The following is a 26,705-nucleotide window of genomic DNA, read 5'->3' as shown; positions in this document are numbered from 1 at the left end:
CAGCCACCACTCAGCTGCCCCTCTGGCCCCGACATACCTTTCTCAGCTCGTCCTTCTCCCGGGTGTGGGCGTCCTCCAGGACCTTACGCTCCGAGTGGGCCCTCTGCAGTTCTGTCCGCAGGCTCTCGACCTCCTCCTGCAGCTGCGGGGTGCTGTCCCCACCCTGGCTCTGCTGGTAGCAGGCCAGCTCCTCCTTCAGCTTCTCTACCTCCGTGGCGTGTGTGGAGGTGATGGCTGACAGCTGCTCCGACAGCATCTTGAACTCTTTGTTCTGGGAGAGCACCAGCAAACAGGGAGGGAGGAAACAGAGGTGGAGAGCAAGGTTAGTGGGACAGGAACAAACATGAAGGCAATTAAAAAAGGGACTTCCAAGGTGGAATTAAACCTCACAATCACCGAATGCTTGAGTGCTTTCTTGGCATCTCCCTAACAAAACTCTACTGTGAACCTAGGAGAAATAAAGGAAAAGAAAAAACACCAGTACTGACATTCAAGGAGTGTTTAGGAGCTGTGACAGAGCTGGAAGCTGGCCGACAGTGGTTAGCCTTCTGTGTCCGGCTGGAGAGATCTTACGCCCGGTTTTTAAGTTGCAGGAACAATGTTTTTGGCTTCTTGGAACTGCATCCTTTGCTTTTCAGGATTCCCTGCTCTTTCACGCTGGGCCCTCCTGTCCTTGGACTCACTGGCACAAAGAGCTGCAACCTAATCGCTGGCTCTGAGACAAAGGACCTCTTCAGCATCCCCTCTTCCAAGGAGGTCCTCCATGGGGCCTAGGGATCCCTCCCACCACCTGTCAGCTTATCCTGTAAGACTCTGACTCCAGAAACGGATGCCCTGGCAGAACCCGTTCCTGCCGACGAGGTACCCAATCATGTACCCACTCAAGCAATAGGTAAGTGAGAAGCATTCTCCCGGGTGCCTGGCAGAGGTACGGAGGGGGGACTCGGAGGCAGACTGTGGATGAGCTCACACAGAGGAAGCCCTGAGGACCCAGGGCCAGTGTCAAGTGCTAGTGTAAACATGGGCAGGAAGTGGTGCTGCAGTTGAGCATATCAGCTCAAAGTGGTTAGCAGGGAAAGTGCAGTGGAAGAAGCAGGGTTCTCCCAGTAACCAAGCAAGCAAGCAACAGTCAGTGACAATTCTTCATTGCTGTTCTCTGCAGGAGCTCCAAGTAGAACAGAGCTATTGGCTAAACTATCAACAAGCTGGGGCGTCAGGAACCAATGACTAATTCACACCAGCAGGGAAGCTTCATGGGAAGCAGCGAGGGGCGGCAAAAGAACAGCTGTGGGACCCAGCACAACACCATGAATCCGTGGGACCTTAAGGCTGAGACCCACTGTTGGTGTCCAAGCGGTACATTTCCCTCATTGATACAGCACAGAAAGATCCTCCCACAGTCTGTGGAAACCTCCCAGTTACTACCTGACATGCCCTCATGTCTGGTCTGACAGTCAGCCTTGCTCTAAGTAATCACAAATAAGAAATCCAATTAGGCAGCATCTGTTTAAAAACCCCAGTGCCATCTGCACTGCCCACCCAGCTCTGGGTCTCCCAGGAAGCTGAAGAGTCTCTGTACAAGGGGGGTGGGGTTCAGGGAGGGAACACGTGTTGGACTAGCCACCTTGACTTTGTTCTGCTCTGGGCGGGAAGCGAGGTTCCTCCAGGTGCTGCAGCCTGGGTCAGATCCCCGGAAACGTGGGAAGGAGGACGGGGCTGCGGAGGCCTCTAGATGGAGCAGGTGTGGGGTGTGGAGAGGTACACAAAGTGATGGCGACATCCTGCTATGGGCAGTGATGACACCCCAGGACCCTCATGCAAAGATAACATGTCTAGGAGGCCAGCTCTTTGCTTTCATCGACACGCACGCTGAGGCGGGGCTCTGGGAAGTTGGGGAGTTAAGAGACTGGACCCAGACAGACCTGTGCTCAGACCGCAGCTCTATCCTGATCAGCTGCGAACGTGTGGTCAGCTCATTCCTCCTCCCTGTGCCTGGCTTCCTCATGTGTGAAAGACAGATAACTGTAACTCCTTCCTCACAGGGTTTTATCAAGGCTCAGGGAGATTAAGGGCTTCCCTGGGGCCCGGCACCAGGAGCACAGTTAGTGCTTGATAAAGGGCAGCTTCTTCATCATTCAGTTCTCTAGGGACCCCCTGGGAGAGATGCTACGAACTCTTTGCCGGCCGCCTGGGGAGTGGGTGGGAGATTCCTAACGGCGGCACATTTCCTGTTCCGGAGGCATGGTTTTAGAAAGGAGGACCCCAGAAGGGCCCAGCAGTTTCCTGCCTCATCCTCATGCCATGGAACCCCTGGCCGTGCAGCCAAGCCTGGCACAGGGAGTGGTGAGGGGCACTTGCCCCTCATAGACCCCGGAAACCCTCCCTGTGACGGCAGGCCAGGCTCCCTGGAGCTGCCTTTGTCAGTGTGACTTGAGACCCGGCCAGCTCTGTCCTCCAGCGAGGGCCTTTTCCTAACAGCAGCGGGCTGGGGATTTCCATATGGACCCCTGTTCTCCTCGAGCTCCCCAGACATCCCGAGAGGCTGCTTGCTCTGCACCACTGCTCAAGGGCACTGTACTACATGATTCACATCTATTAACTCATTCTCTAGTCACAAAAATCCTATGTAGTAAGGCTGATTAATATCTCCATTTCACAGTTGAGAAAACTGAGGCACAGAGGACATAAAACTGTAACTTGTCACATACGATATTTCAAATGTACATGGATGAAAAATAAAATATTAACTAATGTTTACCGAGTGTGTACTAAGTACACTGAATCAAACTGATTGAAAAGGTTACTGACTTGTAAATAAGTTCATCTGTCCCTTCTTTTTTTAAGTTTCCACATGTAAGTGATATCATATGATATTTGTCTTAGAAATAGAGTCACAAATGTAGAAAACAAACTTATGTTTACCAGGGGGGAAAGAGGGGAAGGAGAAATTGGGAGATTGGGATTGACACATACACACTACTGTATATAAAATAGAAAACTAATAAGAACTACTGTATAGCACGGGGATCTCTACTGGATACTCTGTAATGACCTATGTGGGAAAAGAATCTAAAAAAGAGTGGATATGTGTGTATGTGTAACTTATCCACTTTACTGTATATCTGAAACAAACACAACATTGTAAATCAACTCCACTCCAATAAAAAATTTTTTAAAAATAGGAAAAAAAAGAATCTTAATATGTTGTAAAATAAATACATAAATGAATAAATAAATAAACAAATAAATAAATAGAGGTTACTGACTGAATCCATACATTTGCATCATATTTTCATATATCAAATAAAATATATTTAAATATAGCCTTATACTCATAAAGGTCTAAGGAACTTGACCCTCATTGTAAAAATATTGTTAGCTCAACTGGCCTTCTCACTCTCCACGCTGTGCTTGAATAAAGCCAGATGGATAGAGCCAAGTTCATAGGTTACATCATTTTGGCTGAAAAATGTCACACCACAGGCCTACACCAGGAACACTGCAAGAAATCATCCCAGGAACTGTCACTGAACTTACTGCTGAAGGATACTGTGAAGGATGTGGTTTATTACATCAGATTCTGAAAACCCACAGGATACCTGTCTCAGCACCACGGACAGCTCCAAACCCTCCTCAACTCTTTCAACAGCTCTCAAGGGATCCTGTTCCCTTCTTTCTGTTTGCTTGGGAGCTTCGTGCTAAACTTGCATCTTGTCTCTTCAGTTGGGTGCACAAAACCTTAAACATGAATTTGGGGCACTAACCTTACCCTGCTTTTATCTTTCAGTTTCCTCCTTTGCTGACTTCTTGGCAGTGGGGATACTTTTTAAAAAAAGCTTCCCCTCGTGATTCTTCATTGCAGTCTGGAGCTGGAAACCACTTTATTAGCCACTTTATGGCATCAGTGAATTTTTGAGCTAGAAGTTAGAGATCTTAGGCCAATTGTCTCTGAGGAACTCAAGGCCTAATCAGAGATTCGGCCATAACCCCAAACTGTCAGCTCTGGTTGCAGGTATAACTGAGACAGAACTCAAACCTCCATCCAGCTGGGACTTTGTCCACCACACCTCATGCTGCTCTGACAAATACTCTGGGATGCCTTCGCCTATGTTGTTCCTGGCACACGTGTATCCTTTCCTCCTGGCAAAGAACCCTGCGTGTCAGGGGAGCAGCTGCCTGAGCTGTCTCCAGCCATAAAGAAAGAACAGAAACCCATTCATTTACAAAGGCCAGCCCTGCCTGCTAAGAGACTGCAATAAAACAAGTCCTGGTGCCACGGATTATGCTGCTGACTCCTCTCGTGACACAGCACCACACGTGTTCTTTGACACTGGGTCACACACCCCACTGTCCAAGGACGACGCTGTCTATGAGAATGAACCCCAAACAAAGCTAAGGGTCTTCCTTGTTCTGAGGAATTCTCACATCTCTGAAGAATCCCGTAATATGCAGATATCCTAAAATTTGGTTGGAGGCAGCAGAACATTCTTTGGAACCAAACTGCCAAGTTTCAATCCTAGCCATGCTACTTACTAGCTATGTGGCCTTGCGGGCTACTTAACCTCTCTGTGCCTGTTTAAAATGGGAATAATGTTAAATCTCATAGGGTTGTGGTAAGGATCAAATGAGTTGACACATGAGAACAGCGCCTAGCACACAGTCAGGCAACATGGGGAGGGACACAAGAAAGCAAGATCTAACCCACCCCCTCCTGCCTCTTCTCCTTACCCTCTGCACACAGGGTAACACCTGCCACTACTCACAGATGTTTGCCAAGCAGGAAGCTGAAGGCAAAAAGCTCTTTAAAAATAGGCCTTTTAAATCTGCTTCTCTTTGATGTTCCAGCACATGGAGTATAAAATACCAGATTTATTCTTAACCTCTCAAGTCAACTTGAGAAATCAGCAATGCCAATGCAGGGCCCTATGGCTGGAACCTAGGGCCGAGGCGGCAGGGCAGTACATGGGGCTCCTGGCAGGGTGCAGCAGTGCCAACAAAATCTGCTTGTCCCTCTGACTATACCTTGCTCAGAAGGTTAATTGGCACAATGTCTTTCCTGGCCAGTCATCAACAGCCATAATAATAATAATAATAATAATAATGGCAATGATAATAATAATACAACCCTAGGTCCTCCTTGTGATTGTGTTTTCCAAATGGCTGATCCCAGAGTACAGACCTTTTCCTATCCACTCCTGATGCTCTGGGTAGATATGTCTTCCTCCCTGACCTGACCTATCACTGTAGGCCAACCAGGGCCAGGTATGTATTGAGTGTCCTCCACCCTGCACTGAGCTTTCTGTCTTGCTTCCCCACTAGGGAGCCAAGCCAAAGAAGACATCTGTAGAACTCACATAGAGACAGACACCCAGGGCCACAATTTCTTCTCCAGAAGCCGTCTTTTGCAAGAACAGAAAGGCAGGAACATTTAACCACTTTTGGGCTCCTGTTTAGGGCAGCTAGTTTAGGTGTAAAATGGCTCATTTATTTTCTTGCCCTATTGGGATCATGAGAAGCTTAAAAAAGTGCCTAGCATAGAATAGGTACAATAAAACCAGTGACTGCCAAAGCCCTGCCTGGTGGCCCGACTCCAACTGTCTTCCTCCACACCACATACCACACGCCTTCAGCATGTTTCCCCCCTTCCTTTGCTCCATCTTCTTCTTTCCTTTCTCAGGAGGCACCTGAAACCCTCCAGGGCATTGCAAAAGCCTGGTCCTGAGGCCATTAATACCCTACACGAGCCAGGTACCAGTGAGCCTGCTTTCAACTCTGGAAACCCATCTTAAGCCACGACACAGGAAAGGACCGACACTTTAGTGACATTTGGGGTTAAAAACACCAGCATCACCCTCGTTATGGCTGTGGGATCAGAAGACCTGGGCTGGAGTGCTGGTTCTGGCACTTTCTAATTCTGTGACCTTGGCCAAGTGCTTGATGCCCCCGATCCACAATTTGCTTGTCTGTAAAATGGCCTCACGAAGTCTTGTGGGGATCAAATGAGAGCTCCCTGGGGAAGCCATGGGTCTCTCTCAAACATGCCCGTGGAGTCTCCCCACAGCCCCACCCCCTGGGTGGGAGCTCAAGACACCAACCTGGTCGTCGATCTTCCGCTGCAGCTGGACCACCTTGTTCTCCATGCCCACGTTGAGGCGTTTTAGGTGCTCTGCTGAGCGGGCCTCAATCTTGAGGGCCTTCAGCTCCCGCTTGGCCTTGAGCCTCCGGAAGCCGCACTGGATGACAATGGCCGCGCCCCGAAGCCGCTGGAAGCACCTGCGAGCCAGCCAGCTCCGCACGTGCTTCTGGATGATGGTGGCCTTGTGCTCCCTGAGGACCTGGCAGGGGACAAGCACACACCTGGTGGGTTTGCACTGCAGGACGGGAGGAAGGGGCTCATGTACTGCTCTGGGGAGAGAGCCAAGGTCAGCGAGAGACAGCCTCCCTATGGCTTAGGGCTCTGGTGGCCATTTATTTTATGAACAACTTGTAACTAAGTTGGCAGCCTGTGTACCTACAGGAAATGAGCCGTCAAACTCTCCTTTCTAGTTTTTTGTTTTGTTTTTTAACTTTTTATTGGTTAGGAAACCACAGTCTAAAAACCTCAAAGTTGGAGGGGCTTAAACATTATCCAGCTGATAAGCCCCCCGTTCAACAGATGTGGATCCCCTCCTGGTGACGGTGAGCGGGAGAGATGAAGTGACACTGTCGAGTGAAATTGCTGAGTGGGTTAAATGGCTTACAGTTACAAACCTGGCTTGCAATTCACTGTTTGTGTTTTTTTCCTATCCAGTTAGAAAACCACTCAGAAAATCAAAGCATCATCAGTGTTCTCACGCTAATGCCCTGCAAATAAGTATTTGTGGAATGAATAAATAAACATGTTGAAAGACTAACATGCCCAGTATCACAGCTGAGATGAGCTGGGTTCAAACCCTAGTGCCTCCGAAATGCCACCTGTCCCATCCATGGAGACACCACACAGATGTCACCAATCTCCCAGGAATATTCACAGAAGCTTTTCCCACGGGCCCGGGGGTGCTCCATCTGGTGCCTAACCACGTTTGCTTTTTCATTATCAATGTAACACTTTATAGTTTTATTATTGAGAAAATCACACCTTCTCTGATCATACATGAGGTAGATGTTCATTTTAGGAAAACAAAAGACCATTTCAGACATTTCGTTCCAACCCATCTTTCATCTTAGCATTGAGCTTCAGTTATGCGGGGGTGATCTGGTGGATGGGGTGTGTCCTGACTTGGGGCTACCTAACTGGGTCTTTCAGCTTCATTGGATAATGGCCCGGCAGGGAGGAGGTCAGGGTCCTTCTCCTGACCTCACCTCACTGGGCTTCGGGCTGCTAATCAGTTAAATGGAGGAGCTAGCCTGATGACTCCCAATACTTCCCCCTTCTCTCAAGTCTGTGTGAGCCCCAGATAGGTCACCAGACTCTGCCATGGGCTGACCGAGTGCCCTTGGGCAGGTGAGTCAGCTGCTCCAAGCATCTCACAGCTGTTGAAGGGGTACAATGATACGCACCCTTCCTACCTGTGATACTTAGTATGTGTCAACTTGACTGGCCACGGGATGCTCAGGTTAAAGACTGCTTCTGGGTGTGTCTGCGAGGATGTTTCCAGAGAGAGAAGTATTTGAGCCGGTGGGCTCAGTGAAGAGGACTGCCCTCCCCTGTGTAGCGGGCATCATGCCATCCACGGTGGGACTAAATAGAACAAAACGTGGAGGAAGGAGGAATTCGTCTTCATCTTGCCTCACTGTTGAGCTGGGACATTTCGTCTCATCTTCTCCTGCCCTCAGACTGGATGTGTACCATCAGCTCCCTTGTCCTGAGGCCTTCAGACTTGGGCTGAATTACACCCCTGACTTTCCTGGGTGTCCAGCTTGTAGACAGCAGATGGGGGGACTGCTCAGCCTCCATGACTGCATGAGCCACTTCCTCATAATAAACACACACACACACACACACACACACACACACACACACACACACACACAGATACACGCATCTCCTATTGGTTCTGTCTCTCTGGAGAACTTTTGAGACACTACACCTCATGAGACTTTGGTTAGGATTCAGTGAGAGCAGACTTGTGAAATTACTTAGAAAAAAGTTAGAAGCGCCCAAGAAACATTTATGTTGGTGCCAACCCATTTGCTGCTGCTTAGTTCTGAGTTTACAGCCTGAGTCCCTCAGGGTGGCTACACACCTGGTGGTAGATTCTCCGTACAAACATGCCCCGAGCGAAGGCCTGGATGACGACGGTGGCCCTGCGGACCCTCTGGTAGGCCTGGTGAGCCCTCCACATGCGGTACTGCTTCTGGACCACCACAGCCGCCCGGGTCCTCCGCAGATGCTCGGCCAGCCTGGGGAGGGAGAGGGTGGTGGGCCAGACTGACGGAGGCCTCTGGGTCACTCTTGAATGCGAGCCCCTCCCCCCCGGCCCTGCCTGGACACCACAAGGACAAGCCAACCCTCATCACCGTTACCGACTGTAGCAAGGCCTTGGGGACTTGAGGCTCAGCTCAGAACAGCAGAATTGGCTTCCTCCGTCTTGTGCAAAACGTCTTTCCACATATTTACAATGCAGTCTAAGTCTGATCAACTCTGATCCCCATCTGTCCACTCCCCCACCCGCAAGCCCCTCCTGCGACCTCGGCAGTCCTCAACATCACATGTTCACACCCCTGTCTGGTCCCTGGAGCTCATCGGGTGTGGAGAGGTCAGGAGCCATGTCTCAAGCATCCTTGTACCCCTACATCCAGTACAGGGCCTGGCATAGTGGCACATGGTTAAGTATTTGCTGAATGAATAAAACCTTCTCAGACCTGCAGCGACCCCTCTTTGTTTTCTCATTTCCCAGCCCGTTCTGCTGGGGATACACTGCACATGGGCATCTACTTTCCTCTGTTTCATTTCTGCATTCTCCATCTCACCCCTCAAGACAGACATAAAGTCAGTCCAACACTTTTTACCCTCCTTCAGGGCTTTGTTTGGTATCAGGCTCATAGCAAATGCTCAACTAGAGAGTCAGAATATTAAAAGCTAGAAAGGACCTTGGAAATCATCTAGCACAGCTCCAGAGTGGGAGGTGACCCACTCAGCCCTGCTCTACCTGCTGAAATGAGTCCGATTCCTGGTCCAGCTCTCCCTGAGCAGTCTCTCTAGAATACAAACACCCTGCAGGGAGAATGCAGGCCAGCTTGCTGCCCAAGTCAGAGCCCCCGGCACAAGGGTGCTCAGTGATGCCCTGACTGTGGATGATGACTTAGTGTTGATACTACTGACAACCTTCTCATTTCCATAGCTTTTGTTCCAGACACCATCTCTCAGCTCTTCACAGGTAAATTAATGGCATTCATCATCTCCAGTTCTGCTCGGATAAACAGCTAACAGCAAGGACAGGAGGGGGAGCTGGAGTAGTCTTCTAACTTTATGGTACAAAGGCTGCCTGCTCTGGGCTTGTTTTCTATATTCAAGCAGAGATGCCTGAGCAGCCACTTGTGAAACTTTGGCTTCCAAATGCAAGGCTTCCTGGCAATGACTGTCATTTCTCCGAGGAAATCCGGATCTGCAGAGGTCACTGATTTTGAACTAGGGCTGGGTCCAAAATCTGATGACCTGTGTAAAGGTCCGGGGATGGGTCTGGTGGCGGGGGTGTCCTCCACGCCCATCCCTCTGCTCTCCGGAGATGCCCATACCGCTTTAGCGTTTCGTCAACCCAATGACATCACTGAGGAGGGGACGTTTAAAGTAAAGTAGCTTCTTCTACATGGTGCTGGGCTGGGTCAGGGCAGCCGACTGGCTTCAGGCTCTGCCCTGAGGTAGCTGCTTGTGGTCAGACAATGCTCGCCCTCTCTGTGCTGGCTGAGTGCAACGACTCATAGAAGGGACCTCCCCGGGTCTTGCCAGCCCTATTTACCAAACTCCCAAGGGATTGTGAAACTGGTGGCGTCAATCACAAAGCTGAGTGTATGTTGACTGTGACAGAAAGGCTGCAATTGTCTCTTTTTCTAAAAGAAGATTGTTTTACTTAAGAGTTTAAGCAAAGGGCAAATGGAGGTTTTGTGGGAAAACCAGCCAGTGCTAGCCTAGGACAGGGACAGACTGGGGGAGGCAAGAGACCTGGGAACTAGACCTACATGCTCAGGTGAGAAGGGCAGGAGAGAGAGAGGCCCAGCTGCTGGGGGAAAGCCGGATGCGGACAGGGCCCAGCAGAAACCACTCGAACTACCGGGGCTGAGAGTGGCCAGCCAGCTCGGAGCTGGTCCCAGCCCCCTGCCCCTCCACCCTCACCGTCAATCTGCTACCTTAGATGTGCCCCGGCTCAGCTCACCTGCGGGCCAGGTGTCCTCGGCAGTACCTCTGCAGAGTTAAGGTAGCTGCCTTCAACCTGCAGTACTTCACCTTCTGCAGCCAGCCCCGGACGGTTTTCTGGATCATGATGGTGGCTGCCCGGAACTTGTCAGCCCGAAGCTTCTCCAGGTAGGCCACCTGGCCTGCCCGGAAGAAGATCTTGGTGCGGCCAAACTGGAACTTGTCAGGATCCTTTACAAGGCAGGGAGGGGAGCTGGTTCACCATCCGTGAGCAGTAAGGGAAAGCACCCTACCACCCCAGGTCCTCTGACACACAATTCCCTTGCCAGGTGTCACATGCCCCTGCTCCTTAAACAAATGCTGAGAGTTAGTGTGTTAACAGACCCCGAGCCTGTCCCTACTACTGGTCAGACACTGAATGCAGCAGTGAAAAAGATCCCTGCCCGCCAGCAACGGACATCGCTGTGAGGGCAGCCGGACAAGCAAACAAGGACACAGTACATTTCAGGCAGTGCTGAAGATTACGGAAACAATAAACTGAGGGCTGGAGGACGGGATGGAGATGTTGAAATAGGCTAATCGAGGAAGGCATTTCTATGGAGGTGATGTTTAAGCAAAGGCCTGAACGAAGTGAAAGGAGGCAGGTGTGGGAAATTACAAATATATTGCAAATAACCCCCAAATACATTTTATTTGGTTTCTAACTATGTTGTGAGGTTTTTTCAGACATATAATTACTATCTTTAATTACATCTATTCAGGTTGAAATTAACTGCCCTTCCCTGCGCTCACCCTGGTGGATAAGGGAAGATGACCCAGCCACGTGTATGCGGACGAGCCTGGGCTACAATATTCGATAGGTAACTCACGATAACTGAGCACTCTTTGTAAATAACCTTCATCTAATTCTGCTCCCTTGGCATGCAGACCATAAGGAGGAGATAATGAGCCAAGGTCTAAGGAAAACACACACACGAGAATACACTTCACGTTGACAAATGGCTCTGAAATAATGCTGAGTCACCACTCTTCACGGCCAAGCCCTGGACGGCTAACGGGAACCTGGCTCCACGCACAGGAAAGCCAGGCTGCCTGAGCCGTGGCTGAGCTGGGACACAGCATCTGGCTAGACCGTCACTGACTGTCCCCTCCATGGTTGGGCTGCCGGTGAAGCTGGGAGGAGCGAGCTGCGAGGCCCTGGTTCTCATCCCTGCATCTGCTCAGGGCCCTCAGCTCACACCGGGAGGAACAGGGGCTGGGCTGGGCGGGGAAGCTCTGAGGCGGCCGAGGCCTTGCCTGCATCACTGCCCTGCTGGGGAGACTCCTCTTCGGTGAGCAGGGCTCCAGAAGCAAAAGGTGGGCGGCTTAGCCCTCAGTCGGGGGACAAGCCTGGCTACTGGGCCTTTAGCAGAGCTAGGGCCTGGGGGGTGCCTGCTGCATCTCAGGAACCACAGTACACAGGCTCCGTTTCCTATGCTGGAAAAAACCACCAGGGAAAGGGCAGTCTGGTTCACAGAGCCACAGTTTTTACAAATGAGGATCTCTCTGAAGGTCCTGCCTGCTACAGCCATCACCACTGCCCTGATGGCTGCACTCCCCTTCCCCCAGGTGTCTTGAGAACTTCTACCCCAGGCCTGCTTTCTGTAACCCCTAGAACTGGCTATACTCTTCACATACCAATCAGAGGTTATCTTTTGAGAACCCTTCTCCAGTAATCAGCAACTGAGGGAGTAGAAAGGAATCTTAGCAATCTACCCCAAGCCACTGCTTTTATTTTTACAGATGCCTAGAATGTTGAGGTGACTTGCCAAAGGTCTCACTGAAAATATCAAGGAATAGAACCCGAGACCCAGGACTCCCAGACCAGAGGTCTCTTACTACACCACGCCGCTTCTGTAATACCACCTCCTTCTCATACTCCTCACATACATATTTCCTCATGCTCTCTGGGTCTCAGGAGATGCTTGTTAATATGCTCCTTCACGGTCAGGATGAAGGTTCAGGTTTGCATGACGGCCAGTGATGTCTATAACCACACTAGATGACCATCTGTCCTGGAGGGCAGGGCCCACCTAGTACACTCTCAATAACCCTCACACTGACCACTCCAGGTTAGTACATAGGAAGAACTCAATAAACATTTGAGGAGTTAAAGAGAAAAAATTCAGGCTAAAGATGGAGGTATTCCTACAATCCGTGCAGGATGAGACTATCAATCATGAGCAACCTCATGATGCAGCCCCTGCCCCGTGGCTGCCGGCCAATGGAGGTGGCTGGTGAGCGCCTACTGCCTGGCCCACAGGCCGCCTTCGTCACTGCTTCTCTCCTAATCACTCTGCTCTAAAATGTACTATGACATAAATCACAGCAAGATCCTTGATGGCCCACCTCCTAGAGAAATGGAAATAAAAACAAAAATAAACAAATGGGACCTAATGAAACTTCAAAGCTTTTGCACAGCAAAGGAGACCATAAACAAGATCAAAAGACAACCCTCAGAATGGGAGAAAATATTTGCAAATGAAGCAGCCGACAAAGGATTAATCTCCAAAATTTACAAGCAGTTCATGCAGCTCAATAACAAAAAAACAACCCAATCCAAAAATGGGCAGAAGACCTAAACAGACATTTCTCCAAAGAACAAATACAGATTGCCAACAAACACATGAAAGAATGCTCAACATCATTAATCATTAGAGAAATGCAAATCAAAACTACAATGAGGTATCATCTCACACCAGTCAGAATGGCCATCTTCAAAAAATCTAGAAACAATAAATGCTGGAGAGGGTGTGGAGAAAAGGGAACCCTCTTGCACTGCTGGTGGGAATGTGAATTGATACAGCCACTATGGAGAACAGTATGGAGGTTCCTTAAAAAACTAAAAATAGCACTACCATACGACCTAGCAATCCCTCTACTGGGCATATACCCTGAGAAAACCATAATGCAAAAAGAGTCATGTACCAAAATGTTCATTGCAGCTCTATTTATAATAGCCAGGACATGGAAGCAACCTAAGTTTCCATCAACAGATGAATGGATAAAGAAGATGTGGCACATATATACAATGGAATATTACTCAGCCATAAAAAGAAACGAAATTGAGTTATTTGTTGTGAGGTGGATGGACCTAGAGTCTGTCATACAGAGTGAAGTAAGTCAGAAAGAGAAAAACAAATACCACATGCTAACACATATATATGGAATCTAAGAAAAAAAATAGTCATGAAGAACCTAGGGGTAAGACGGGAATGGAGACGCAGATCTACTAGAGAATGGACTTGAGGATGTGGGGAGGGGGAAGGGTAGGCTGTGACAAAGTGAGAGAGTGGCATGGACATATATACACTACCAAATGTAGAATAGATAGCTAGTGGGAAGCAGCCGCATAGCACAGGGAGATCAGCTCGGTGCTTTGTGACCGCCTGGAGGGGTGGGATAGGGAGGGTGGGAGGGAGGGAGATGCAACAGGGAAGAGATATGGGAACATATGTTTATGTATAGCTGATTCACTTTGTTATAAAGCAGAAACTAACACACCATTGTAAAGCAATTATACTCCAATAAAGGTGTTAAAATAAATAAATAAAATAAAATAAAATGTACTAAGCACGTTCCTGGAGAGGGCAGGGAGCTGGAATGTGCCATTTTAGTCTAACGTGTGGCTTTGCCGAGTCTCAGTTGCTTGAAGTCCCAAGTCACTTAGCATCGGTGACCAGAAGATGTGGTCCCCAAAAAAGGGAAAAAACAAACCAAAAAAGGAAATAGAAGGTCTCTAGGTAAGTCTTAAAGCACTGATCCTTATTCCATCTCTAAGAAGGGTAATTATACAGTGACATTAATCAATCAGTCAGACTCAGCGGGTGATGTGGTTTAGACTGTGGGGGCTCCTGAGTCGCCTTGGGCAATTTATATCAGCTGCCTGTGCCTCAGTTTTCCTCAGCTGTGAAATGGGCATCATGTTGTATCTTTCTCGTGAGGAAATGTTAGGATGAGATGAAGTGTGTGAAGCAGTTAGAAAAGTGTCTGACTCGTAGTAAGTGCTTCATAACCGTGAGCCACTGGTGGCAGGTTCCATCAGGACAAGCTCATGTCACCCATGCAGCCACCTGCACAAAGAGCAAAAGAGCTCACAAAGAGCTCACGTCAGAGCGCCTGTGATGACCAGTTATTGTGCTAGGAACAAATGACAGTGGGGCCCTTGCCATTTAGTTGTTCAGAGTCTGGTGAAATGAAAAAGAAGCCCTTAACTACAATACAAGGGGAGAAATGCAAAAATGGAAGACAGAAGTTGAGAAGTGTTAGCCAGTGACTAACTCCGACTGGGAGGCTAGGAACAGGCTTCAAAGACCAGAAAGCATTTTAGAGCTCAATCTAGAGGGAAAGTAAAACCTGGCCGGACAGGTAAAAGAGGGAAAAAGCACTTCAGGCAAAGGAAACAGCACGTATTCACATACTTTAGGGAATTCACCTGTTCACTCATTCCACAAATGTTTGGTGAGTTACTTCTGTGTGTCAGGCTCAGTACTCATAACTAGGGGAGAGTGTCAATACAAAGACCATCCTCTGAAAGAAAGGAGACACACCTGGAGCACAGGACAGCATGGTATGGGCTCAGAGAGCGCTGGATTGAGGAAACTGGGACGGCAGAGTCGGCATGGAAGCTGGGCATTAACAAGCCAGCGGCCTGAGTGTATCACGAGCAGGACAGAGCAGTGGCACTCGGTCCTGCCAGCTGGAGGGGAGCAGAGTGGGGTAAGCTGAGTCAGCCAGTCGGACCTGGGCCCCCTCCAGAGTACCCTCTGTTTGGGAAGCAGCAGTTCTGCTGGAAACTTGGAGAAATCCAGGGAAGGCAGAGGAAGTGTGGAACTCCAGTCTGGAGAAAGGAGAAGGCAGCCCCACGGCAGAGTGGGCTACTTGTGGGCCTTGATTACACGAAGAGGCTCCAGGTACCAGTAGAGAAGGAAGACTCCCGACGCTCCACGTCAACCAGAATCAGCTGACCTTGAACACATTTTTCTCACCCGTTGAAAGAGGACACGTTGAAATGTAAACACCGACAGATACACCACAGCAAAAACCTCAATTAACCAGAGTCCAGAGAACCAACTGCAACCTTCAATTAACGAGATTGTCATCCTTTCACTCTATGGAATATTTAGCACAGTACTCTGCACTGTCCACGGCTACAGACTTGAGCTGCTAAGACAACGCTGAGGGTGACTGTGTCACTTTCACAAAATAACATATGACCTTAAAAGCTGATCACCTGGCAATGAGCTATACTCCAGACGAATAGATTTTCCTAGCAAAACAATACTTAGAAATTAAAAAATTTAGGTGTAATTCTATTACCTTCTTAAAGGAAGATTTCTGATATAATTTAGCCCTTTATTGAGACCATTAAGTACCATACTCTGCTGTAATCCCTGGATACTCTGGAACTAAGAAATAGTCAAGGATCTGTCCCTCACTAAAGGCCCCCAAGAGCTCTGCTATAGTTCTCCAGTCCCAAGTGTCAGCTGTTGAGTTCAGATTGTTTCAAATAAAATGAAATCCACTGCCTTATTTAAAACAAGCATCTGGGGGTGGGCCTGAGGCCGGCTCTGCAGTGACGAAGCTACCAGAAGCACAGCTATTTTCCCCTCCGCTGGCTCCCAGGCTGTGTCCGGGCTCCAGATCAGAGCCGGCAGGCTGCGCTGTGGAGCCCCAGGCTTTGGGGAAGCCAGAGATCCCGGCCAGCAGCTTGTAGCCAGGAGCAGCCTCATCGTGACCCCCAGCGTGCTGTACAAACAATTTCATTTTCTATGTGAGCTGTGATGTGGGAAAGGCTAGAAAGTTCTCCAGGCAGGTGAAGGGGCTTCTCCTTTACAGTTGCTGACACAGGCAAATGGATTAATATCTCAGGAACAGTTTCAATACGCGGGATGAAGACCAGAAAGGCAGCTAACACCTCCCCCACGCCCCTAATCCCAGGGCACCGCGCTGAGCCTCCCCTGGCGCCCAGCAGTCGGGCCGTGCGCAACTCACCTTAATGAGGCTCTCCAGCACAGACTTGCAGATGGCCTTTTTGTCTGCGTTGGCTAGCTCTTTCTTCTTGACCAGCACCCGATACCGGTTGTAGAAGTCATGGTAGGCCCACCTGGAGGGAAAACCGGGGCATCAGGGGACACATCCTGCCTCTCGGCCACACAAGGGCCATGGGTGATCTCAGACAGCGCCCCATGGGGTCAATACGCCTGGCACAAAGCCCTTCTTAGAGCAGCAAAACACATTCCGGGGCATTCTGTTCTCCCTTGATGCCTGCTGAGAATTTTAGTGTGTAGTTAAGTTATAGAATCATGGCTGGAAGACTGAAAGAAAAAGGAAGCATTGGAGGCTCCCCTGGGAGGGCTGACCAGAGGCAGAACCACTCACAGGGGGTTTCTGCCCCAAAACGTGGAGCTCCACCCCACTGCTGCTGGAATGGGGGAGCCTCACCTGGAATGCAGCTTGATTTTTCTTCTTATAAAACTAAAGCTAATATAGCTCATTGAAAACTTTCTAATGCAGGAGAGCGTATGTTAGCAAGTAAAGAGAGGCCATATTCTAACCCCTGGAGATACACTGTTCACACACGTCGGTATAGTTTAGAAGGAGCCATTTTTCTCCCGCAAGTAGACTTTATGATTCCACACCACCCCCGCTGCTTATTAGAGTAATGCAGGCCCACTGTAAAGAAAATGTCCATCAACGCACATAAAATAAAGAGCACTTATAATTTCACTACCTTTTAAGTAAGTGCCGTTCTGGTACATTCTGGAAGGAAATCTTTAAGAGAGCCTTGAGTTTATCCCTTGGCCTCTGAGGAGATCTCTACTTAAACAAATGCAGTCTTTTCAATGACCAAAGACGTCATTTTCCAGGCGCGCTCTGACCCTTTCTCCTGAAAGCGACCTCGGTTCACACGGACGCTCATATTCTGCTCGCTTCTCATCTCAGTTTTCAGGGGACGCTCACAGCCTTTGCGTGGAACTCATGTTCTGTTGCAGCACAATCCTACTCTATGGAGACTTTGAATTTGCAGTCTAAGTCCCTCTGAAGGTGAATTCGGCCCATCTGTCCCCACTCCTTCCGAGTCCTCGGAGGCATCAGGAGATGCTACACACATACTCTGTTTTGAGGTCCACATGCTGTCCATGGTGCCCATTTGGAAATCATGTAGGTGCTGCCTTGAGATCGTGTGTTACCATTTACCATCACCTGTGGCCTTGCTGAGTGACTGTCCAGTTACTCAATCCCCCTCATTCTAAAGTATTAATGCAGAATAAACGGATTGCATCCCTTCTCCTGGAGCACATTCGCTTTTAAAAGGGATCCTTTAGAAATTTTATCCAAAGAAATGAGTACTGTGGAATATCAGGGGCCACTGCGAGCTGCTCCCCTTGCCCTCCACAGTCGCATGCCAGTGTGGTCCTTGGGTTCCCCCTCCCTCCCAGGCCACCCATCTCCACTCCCTGGGACGAGAAGGAAAACAGACTGGGCTCAGAGCCTCTCCATGCCTTTGAAGACACTCGCCTGGTTTGGTGGAAGACTTCTAACACAGCCATGGGTCTCAGAGAAGGTGCAAATAACAAAATGGCTTTTTTTCCCATCTTTGTTTTCCTCTACATAAAATGGCTTGTGCCTTACCTTTTTTTAAATAGCAGCTTGAGATATAACACACATACTGTAAAGATGTATCTTTTTAAAAGTATACAATTCAATAGTTTTTTAGTACCTTCACAAAGTCGTGCAACTATCCCCAATGTTGAATTCCAGAACATTTCCATCACCCCCAAACGAAACCCGACACCTAGTATCAGTCACTCCCTGTTCTCCCCTCCCCCCAGACCGTGACATCCACTAATATACTTTGTTTCCATGCCCTTTACCTTTTCAATGTGTCCTGTCTGTCACAAATGCAAGGTCACAGGGGAAAGACAGCATCTGTTCTGCTCGGAGCTGACCAGGTGTGCGCATGGCCCTGCTCTGCAGGCTCACAATGTGTGGGTTCCCCCCTTCGGGAGGGGGCAGCAGAGGGTGCTGGGATCGGGCCCAGGTAGCGTTTCTGCTGCTCTGTGCCCTTTGGGACCATGAACCAAACCCACCTAATTACTGGAAATCTCTACCAGGAGGCTTTAAAAACGGAAACACTTATTATTTGCCCAGCTAAACGTTACTTCAATGATTTCAATCAGGCACAGTAAATGTCAAGAAAACTCCGAAGCCCTGACCGACCTAATACTGGCGGCCCAGGAACAGAGAGCTGGATGGATAAGCTGCAAATTAGACGTGCATTTTTTTTTTTTTTTCGGTACGCGGTTCTTCCTCTGTTGTGACCTCTCCCGTTGCGGAGCACAGGCTCCGGACACGCAGGCTCAGCGGCCATGGCTCACGGGGGGCCCAGCCGCTCCGCAGCACGTGGGATCTTCCCGGACCGGGGCACGAACCCATGTCCCCTGCATCGGCAGGCGGACTCTCAACCACTGAGCCACCAGGGAAGCCCCATTTTGTTTTTAATACATGCAAACACTGTTGAATTTTTTCTAGGCTCTTTCTGCACCAGCCCCCAAGTTTTAAACATAGACCATTCCGTTTGCTGATACCTCCACGTGGGGCAAGATGGATCTGGGCAAGAATCCAAGAGAATGAAAAGTGTCCTTACTCCCCACGCCCACCATCAGTGTTTCACCCGGGTCATGCACTCCTTCCTGCCCGCACAGCGGGGTGTGGGCTCTCCCTTCAAGGTGGCTCAGCACTTTCAGCGTGGCTTTCTGAGGCCACTTTCCACCTCCTGCAGTTCGGTTAGCCATGTCCTCATCTGTCTGGTTTCTCACTATGAGTTTGCAATTTCTCTGGGGAAATAATTAGAGCAGCATTTCACTGGGCTAAAAACCTTCAATGCTTCTAATTTGAAAACCACTTACTGCTGACAGTTCTATAACTCTGGGAGGTTACAGGCTCCAGGAGATGACGAGGGAGTAGGGAGATGTGACCGCAATACAGAAAAAACTTGGAGGACGGGAGCAGAGAAGCCCGCTCTGACACTGACTGGCAGTGTGACCTTAGGCAAGTCACAGACTGGACACCTCACCTCCCCTGTCTGCAAGTGGAGAGAACATCACCCACCTCACGAGTACCTCCCAGGACTTCAGTAGCCAGTGAGTTCACGGATGTGGAGGGTTTGGAAAGCTGCAACGCTTCCTAAAGACCTAAGTGACTCTCCCTTCCCATCCAAGCCCTGCCCCATTTCTTTGAAAGGCTTCCTCAGATGCCTGCATCAAGGTGACACCCCTGGGGGAGGAGGATGCTGCAGAACGCAGCCCTTCCACAGGGAAGGGCTTGGGTGGGCGCTCCCTCATGGGGTACCACAACAGGGTCCAGGCATGTACGTGTCCTTCACCGAAGGACCCAGAATCAAACGTGGATTCCGTTTTCTGTGGACCCCTGTGCTCTTAGAAATGAAATCTTCACAGGAAAGGCTCCCTCATCCGTAAGAGGAAAACCTTCCAAGGGAATCTAAATAGAATATGTGATTCTTTTTCCAAAAGTAGAATTTCTTAACAAGACTTTCTGTTTTGGCAGGAACATCTGGATGGAGGTTTTCTGTGCCCATGTAAAAGTTAGGAAAGACCGCTTATTATCACCACAGGTACCCAAGGTTTCCCCTGGAGCTTACGTACCACGAAACCTCTCTCTCTCATAGCATTTGAAGTATTCCCGTTTCCCTGGGGGACACAGAGCTTTCTGCGTTGTACTGTGGATATTTTTTTGTACATGCTAGCTTCTCTGCTGGAGTTGTGCCTCCGGCCAAGCTCGGATACATCTTCCGATACTTTTTTTAAACCTCCCAGCGCCTATCATGCATGGTATCTTTACCTGCAGTCACTTACTACATCTTAAAAACTCGGTATTTTCTGAGCTTTAAAATGGCTGGAACCCAGTGTTAAACTTTTCTCTCTACCAGAGTTTCTCAAGGAGGGCAGGAATGGCTCTGGGGCAGACACTTCCTCAGTGTGTGGGACAGTTCCCCAGGACACAGAGCATCTTTCCACCGTTACCCACCACCCCGTCATTAAGATATGCAAAAATGTTCCCAAACATGTGTGGAATGTGTATTACAGAACACAGTCCTAGTCCAAGGAACCTTAAGAACAATGGACCATGACTGCCATCCGCCTCTGCAGTGTGAATCTGCTTCCTCCGGTCCCGTCCCCCCCTCGTTGGGTGGCCCTAGAGACACCCTCTCCCAGGCATCTCTGTGGCCGATGGCCTGGGGGTGTCTTTTAAGCCCACCCTGGGCCCAGCTGCTCTTCCATTCTATTCCATATTAGCAGTGGGAGAAGAGCTCCCATCCTAAGTGTATTCCAGGCCTCAACTGTGGCCCCAACCCTGGGCTATGTGGAGTCGTAGGGGCCTCAGAGACAGGACTCACTCAGCCCTGTTCTCTCTGGATTCAGACTCGCATGCCAAGGGTCTGGCTGAATGTCCCAGACTTTAATATTGTGTTTCCTCCGAAACTGAGGCCTACTTCACCCTATGTGTCTCTGGTCTGCTGGGGAGCAGGCATGCCAACCGGTAGAGCGGTCACAGCTGGGTGTGGGGAAAGCCCAGGACCTGTGACGGCTCCTGGGAAGAAGTGGGAGCAGGCATGGTGGATGAGCTGCCCCAGGTCAAGGGTTCAGCAGAGCCCACCAGTCTGGAAAGGTGCTTCCTCATTACAAGCTCCTCAAGACAGTGTGTGGTGGAGGAGCACATGCAGTGGGGGGATGTTTGCTTGACTGAGTTCCCATCTGGAGCCTGATACTGTACCTAACATCTACACGTGGGGACGCCCCACAGAACACGCCTGCCTGCAGGGCCCCAATGGACCAGCGTGTACAATGGGGTGGATCTGCCAAGGTGGCCGCACTTTGCTTCCTTCTATTGGACGGGCTTCCTCATGCGGGGACTGGCTGGTATTGACAAGCTCTGAATCTCTCCAGTAAGACCAGAATATAAGGCTAAGTCCCACAACTTCTCTGACATCAGGCCACAAGAGGAATCCCTGAAGATGGCATGTCAGGTTACCACAAGGACCCCTAAGAAAAAGGTGACGAATCCATCAGGGCTTTTCAGGTCAGGATTAGGTGGGTTAACCTGTACTTTGACATGCCTCACGGTCCTGTGACATTCAACTTAGGCAAAGATCCTGGTCATGCTGACACGGAACATAAGGGGTTATGCTTCTCTTCTAGTTTGAGAACCTTCAGGAGCCTGTGAGCTCCAGGGGCCGGGGGCGGGGGACTGGCCCCCTCCAGTGTTTCACACACAGGCCAACAGACATTTGCGGGGCAGAGGTGTTTAGCCATGCTGAGATGCCCGTTAACCAGGACCAACAGAGTCTGTCTAGATACGAGTTGCAGAAACAATTTTCATGATAGACACCAAGCACCATACTCTCCTCTTGTTCTCCCTTTTGAAGAAACAACCCAGCGGAGAAATAAATGACATTGCATGCAGGAGTTTTCCTTGGAACTGTATCAAGGATGGACCAAATTTTCCAAGGAACACAAGAGACCGAAGTCTGAGGAGAGGGCACTTTGTAGGAGACTCACAAGTGAAGGCATCCTTAACCCCTGGCCGTGTGGTATGACGACTCCACCCCTTGCTATCTGTGAGGATTTAATCTGATCACTTAACTCTTAAGGGATCTGTTTTGTCATCCTAAAATGGGGTGATACCCCCTTATCTTGCCTACCAAGAGTCAATATGGTCTTTTCAACAAATGGTGCTGGCACAACTGGTATCTGTATGCAAAAGGATGAGGCTGGACCTCTACTTCACATTACACATAAATTAACCCAAAATGGATTAAAAACCTAAACGTATAAAACTCTTAGAAGAAAACATAGGTGTAAATCTTTGTGACCTTGGATTGGGCAAACAATCTCAGAGGAAAAAACAGATACATTGGACGCTTGCTAAATGAAAAGCTTTTATGCTTCAAAGGACACCATCAAGAAAGTGAAAAGTCACCCCACAGAATGCGAGAAAATATTTGCCAGGCATATATCTGATAAGGATTTGGTATCTAGAATAAGTAAAGAACTCCTACAACTCAACATCAAAGAGACAACTAACCCAATTTAAAAATGGGCAGGTGATTTGCATACCATTTCTCCAAAGAAGATACATGAATGGCCAATAAGCACATGGAAAGATGCTCAACTTCATTAATCATCAGAGAAATGCAAATCAAATCACAGTGGGATGCCGCTTGACACCCACTAGGATGGCTATAACAAAAAAAGACAGACAATAACAAGTGTTGGCAAGAATGTATAGATATGGGAAGCCCCATCCATTGCTGGTGAGAATGTAGAATGGTGCAGCCATGCTGGAAAACAGTGGCAGTTTCTTGGAAGAGTAAAGAGTTATCATATTACCCAGCAATCCTGCTCAGTGCTTTGTGACCACCTAGAGGGGTGGGATAGGGAGGGTGGGAGGGAGGGAGACGCAAGAGGGAAGAGATATGGGGACATATGTATAACTGATTCACTTTGTTATAAAGCAGAAACTGACACACCATTGTAAAGCAATTATACTCTAACAAAGATGTTAAAAAATTTTTAAAAAATCCAAATGCCCATCAACTGATGAATGGGTAAAATAATACGTGGTGTATTCTTACAATAAAATAGTGTTATTTTAGCATTATAAAGGAATAACGTTCTGATGCATGCTACAAGATGCATGAACCTTGAAAGTATTATCCTAAGTGTAAGAAACCTGACATAAAAGGCCACATGTTGATCACATGTTAAAAAATTTTTAAAAAATCCAAATGCCCATCAACTGATGAATGGGTAAAATAATACGTGGTGTATTCTTACAATAAAATAGTGTTATTTTAGCATTATAAAGGAATAACGTTCTGATGCATGCTACAAGATGCATGAACCTTGAAAGTATTATCCTAAGTGTAAGAAACCTGACATAAAAGGCCACATGTTGATCACATGTGTGATTCCATTTAGATGAAATATCCGGAATAGGCCAATTTATAGAAAGATGATAACCATGCATGGGTTCCCAGTGCAAAGGTGACAGGGTGCTCACCCCGCCACGGATACCCCGTATTTGCCTCTCCCTTTATCCCCCACGTACGTCCTGGGCCTCTCAGGGGAACACAGGCTGAGACCCCAAGGTGGCCCTGGGTCTGAAGGTTGCTAAGCCCTACTGCAGGGGAAGGGAGACACAAGCCTTCCCCACTGGCTCCATGCTGGAGCCGAGACGCCATGAGGACAGAGGCAAATCTAGGCGTCTCGCACTGCCCTCAGACAGTCAAGTGGCTGCGGTTTACCAGGGGCCAACACTTGCCTCTGGGCGACAGCTGCAGGGCAGGATGCATCTAAAAATCACCTGGGAGATCTTGTCGAAGGCAGATTCTGAGTCTGAGGCAGCTCCTGGCTTCTGGGAACGCTTCCACATGACCGTGATGTGCAGCCGTGGTCAAGAACCCTGTGTCAGACCCTGGTGCCCGGAAATGAGCACAGCGCTCAGGGTAGAAAGGGCCAGAACTAAGGGCAGGAAGAGCCGAGATAAAAAATTATTTTGCTGCAAAATAAGTTCCAAATTCTTCTTTCTTGGTAGGATTTTTAAAAGCAAGGCGAGTAACTATGTGTCCCTTTGTCTAATCATGATTAAATAGGAAGGTGAACCAAGCAATTTCTCAAGGCTCCATCCAGTTCTCCAATCCTATGCTACTTAGTCCCTATGGGGCAGGGGGGTGAAGCTGGGGAAGGAGTGGAAGTCTTTTCGGAAAGCACCAATGAGTTTTTCTGACGTGACTGTGAGGTAGAGTGAAGAGTTACGGTGAGTTTTTTTCCTAGGATATAAATACTGCATATTCAAGCAGCTCCCCTCTCTCCTCGCCCCCACCACACGCTTGTTTTGCTTAAGTGGAATTTGCTTCACAATTCCTCCAGGACACAAAGCTGCTCTGAAGCCCCCCGAAGGAGGGAGACAGGTGACTGCAGAGGCGTAAGACACCTCCTGGGGGGCGGGGCTGGGAGTCAGGTGCTGGGGGACGAGCTTGTCTTCCTGGACAGCGCATTTATCACGGTGCTTTATGGACGTGATCATGGATATTTATCTTAGCCACTGTCGCATTTCAACTTGAGTGATACATGTTCATTTTAAATCAGACTCACAGAGGGCCATAGTTCTTAGGGAGGATAAAAACAGACAGGTATACTGAAGCCTGAGACCGGGATGAGGGAGCGCCGGAGGCCGCGGCTGGCCAGCGACTCTGCCTTCATCCTCTCTGGCTTGGTGGACTGTGTGGGCACTGGCATCTATTAATTTCGGAACAGGGCTAAGAGCTCCACACCCAGGGCATCGGTAGGCTGGATGCAGGGACCCGGCCTGAGATCCCAGCTGAAAAGGGCTGCTTTTGGCTCGGGCTCCTTGGGGAAGAGCCCCCTGGACATTTCATCACAAGTCCCTGCCACCCTGGACCATGCGTTCCCTTTCCCTTTGCCATGTTCTTCCCTGTAAAGTGATACCTGCCCTGTGGCCACAGAAGGAGGAGAAATGTAGGCAAATGTTATGAGTTGTAATCCCCGTAATCAAAGAAGCCATTCAAGTTTCCTTTGGAGACAGCTGTGCGAAGCTATGGCTGCCTGACGAGCTCACGCACGTGGCATCACCTGGCTGCACTGCGTCTCAGCAGCCACGGGAGCTGAAGTCTTTTTGTGATGACCCTCTGGTCCCACGAAGGTCTCCTCGAGTCAGGTCAACAAAGTGACTGCTCACCTCTACACTGAGGGAGCACACGTGACACCTGTGTGTTTCCTTCAGTGGCAAACACCTTGACAGGCACACAGTATCCGTTAAACCTCACTCACTTCACCCCCAGACACAGCAGACACACACCAGGCTTCTGGATGAAGCAGTTAGGTAGCATTTTGTTTTTAACCAGCGAGGTCACTCCACGTGGCTACCAAGGCTGGCAGCTACCGAAAGTCAGGCCACGTGCAGAGCCAGAGACTCCGGGTGTGGCGGTTTGCCCCGCAGCCCTTCCCTCTCACCACTCACCTTCCAAAGAAATGCCACCCGAGGTGCTGTGACTTGGCGGTGGGGAGAAGTTAGGATCCAACTGAAATAATATGGAGGATTCAACTCCGTCTCAACACTAACAAAGGTGGCACAACACTATGGTGCCTCTTTCCAAAAGTTAGTATTTCAAATGGCAGTTTGGGGAGGAAATCCTCTCTTTGACCCTTCAGCAAAATCTGCTACGATAGCAAACAGGAGGAGGATATGGAACGCAGTGTTCTGGATCTAATCTCAAACATTTAAATCACAGCATTAAGTAACATCTTCTGTGATACCAGAAAATACCAGGCTTTCTTTCCTTCCCTACAATACCTTTCCATCATCCAACTGTGTTTTGCAATTACAAAAGCAAAAGGTACAGATGCCCTTGTAATTATCTGCTGGGAATAAGTCTGAAACAATTAGGGAGGAAGGGAAAGACACCCATCAGCTGCCCCGTAAGAGGCCAGCAAGTCTGTGGGCGTCTCCACTTCACTGGCAACTCTGTCTGCAGCCAGGTGGAATGAACAGCAGAAGTGGTTCTCCACATGAATCGAAAGACTCGGAGGGAATGCATTCTCTTGGCTGCCAAGGAAGGGGCTGTCTGGATGAGGCGAAAAGCACCCCTGGCACGCTAAGACTGGAGGACTGAGAGGGGGAACGGGCACTGAGCTGATCTCTCCCATCACTGGACAGGAAGAGCAACCTACCACCCCTTCCAGACCTGGACCACACGCCGCGCCCTGACTGGCCGTAACCTCCCGCTGCCTCCGCATCAGTCCGAATACTCCTCACCCTTCAAGGTCCAGCTCACGTCTTACCTCCTCCATGAAGACATGTTTCCTCCTAAACTTGCACCTACAACAGTCAGTTGTTCTCTAACTGCTTTAGGCGTGTAGCACTCACTCCTCCTAGACTGTGAGCTCCTGGTGGGCAGAGGCCATGCCTTACATCCTGAATCCCCTCAGAGCAATCGGCATGGAGCTAGATGCTCGATACGGGATGAGACATGCTGTGGAAGGACAGATTAACAGGAGAAAGGGATACCATGAAGGCAAGAAAACCTTCTCATGCTACAAAAACTCATGGGAGACCACAGGAGTAAAACGCTCTCCCCTTCCTCTTCCACCTCCAAAACAGATGGTTTTGTACTGTGTCAGCAAAACCAGTGGGTGGCACACGCTGTCACTCCGATTGCTTTCACAGTGAGGCTGCGAGGAAGCTCCACGGGTGGATCGGAGGTGACGGAGGTGACAGAGGTGAGCAG

The 26,705-nt window shown here is 49.2% G+C and overlaps 1 protein-coding gene across 4 annotated transcripts in view; it reads right to left on the bottom strand.

The window, feature by feature from the left end:
• The window catches only part of MYO5B (myosin VB), a 387,779-nt gene that overhangs the window by 56,684 nt on the left and 304,390 nt on the right, over positions 1-26,705 (bottom strand). For all 4 annotated transcript variants that reach the window (XM_033421389.2, XM_033421388.2, XM_049697846.1 and 1 more), the window contains 5 exons: positions 16,367-16,478; positions 10,353-10,564; positions 8,226-8,382; positions 6,096-6,335; positions 38-271 (listed from right to left, as the gene is read on the bottom strand). In XM_033421389.2, the coding sequence (XP_033277280.1) occupies positions 38-271; positions 6,096-6,335; positions 8,226-8,382; positions 10,353-10,564; positions 16,367-16,478 (955 nt within the window). The remainder of the gene's footprint in view (positions 1-37; positions 272-6,095; positions 6,336-8,225; positions 8,383-10,352; positions 10,565-16,366; positions 16,479-26,705) is intronic.

The sequence above is a fragment of the Orcinus orca genome, chromosome 15, assembly GCF_937001465.1.
Source record: "Orcinus orca chromosome 15, mOrcOrc1.1, whole genome shotgun sequence".
Lineage (NCBI taxonomy): Eukaryota > Metazoa > Chordata > Mammalia > Artiodactyla > Delphinidae > Orcinus > Orcinus orca.
The sequence above is the reverse complement of the archived record's forward strand: the minus strand, read 5'-3'. Positions and strand labels throughout refer to the sequence as shown.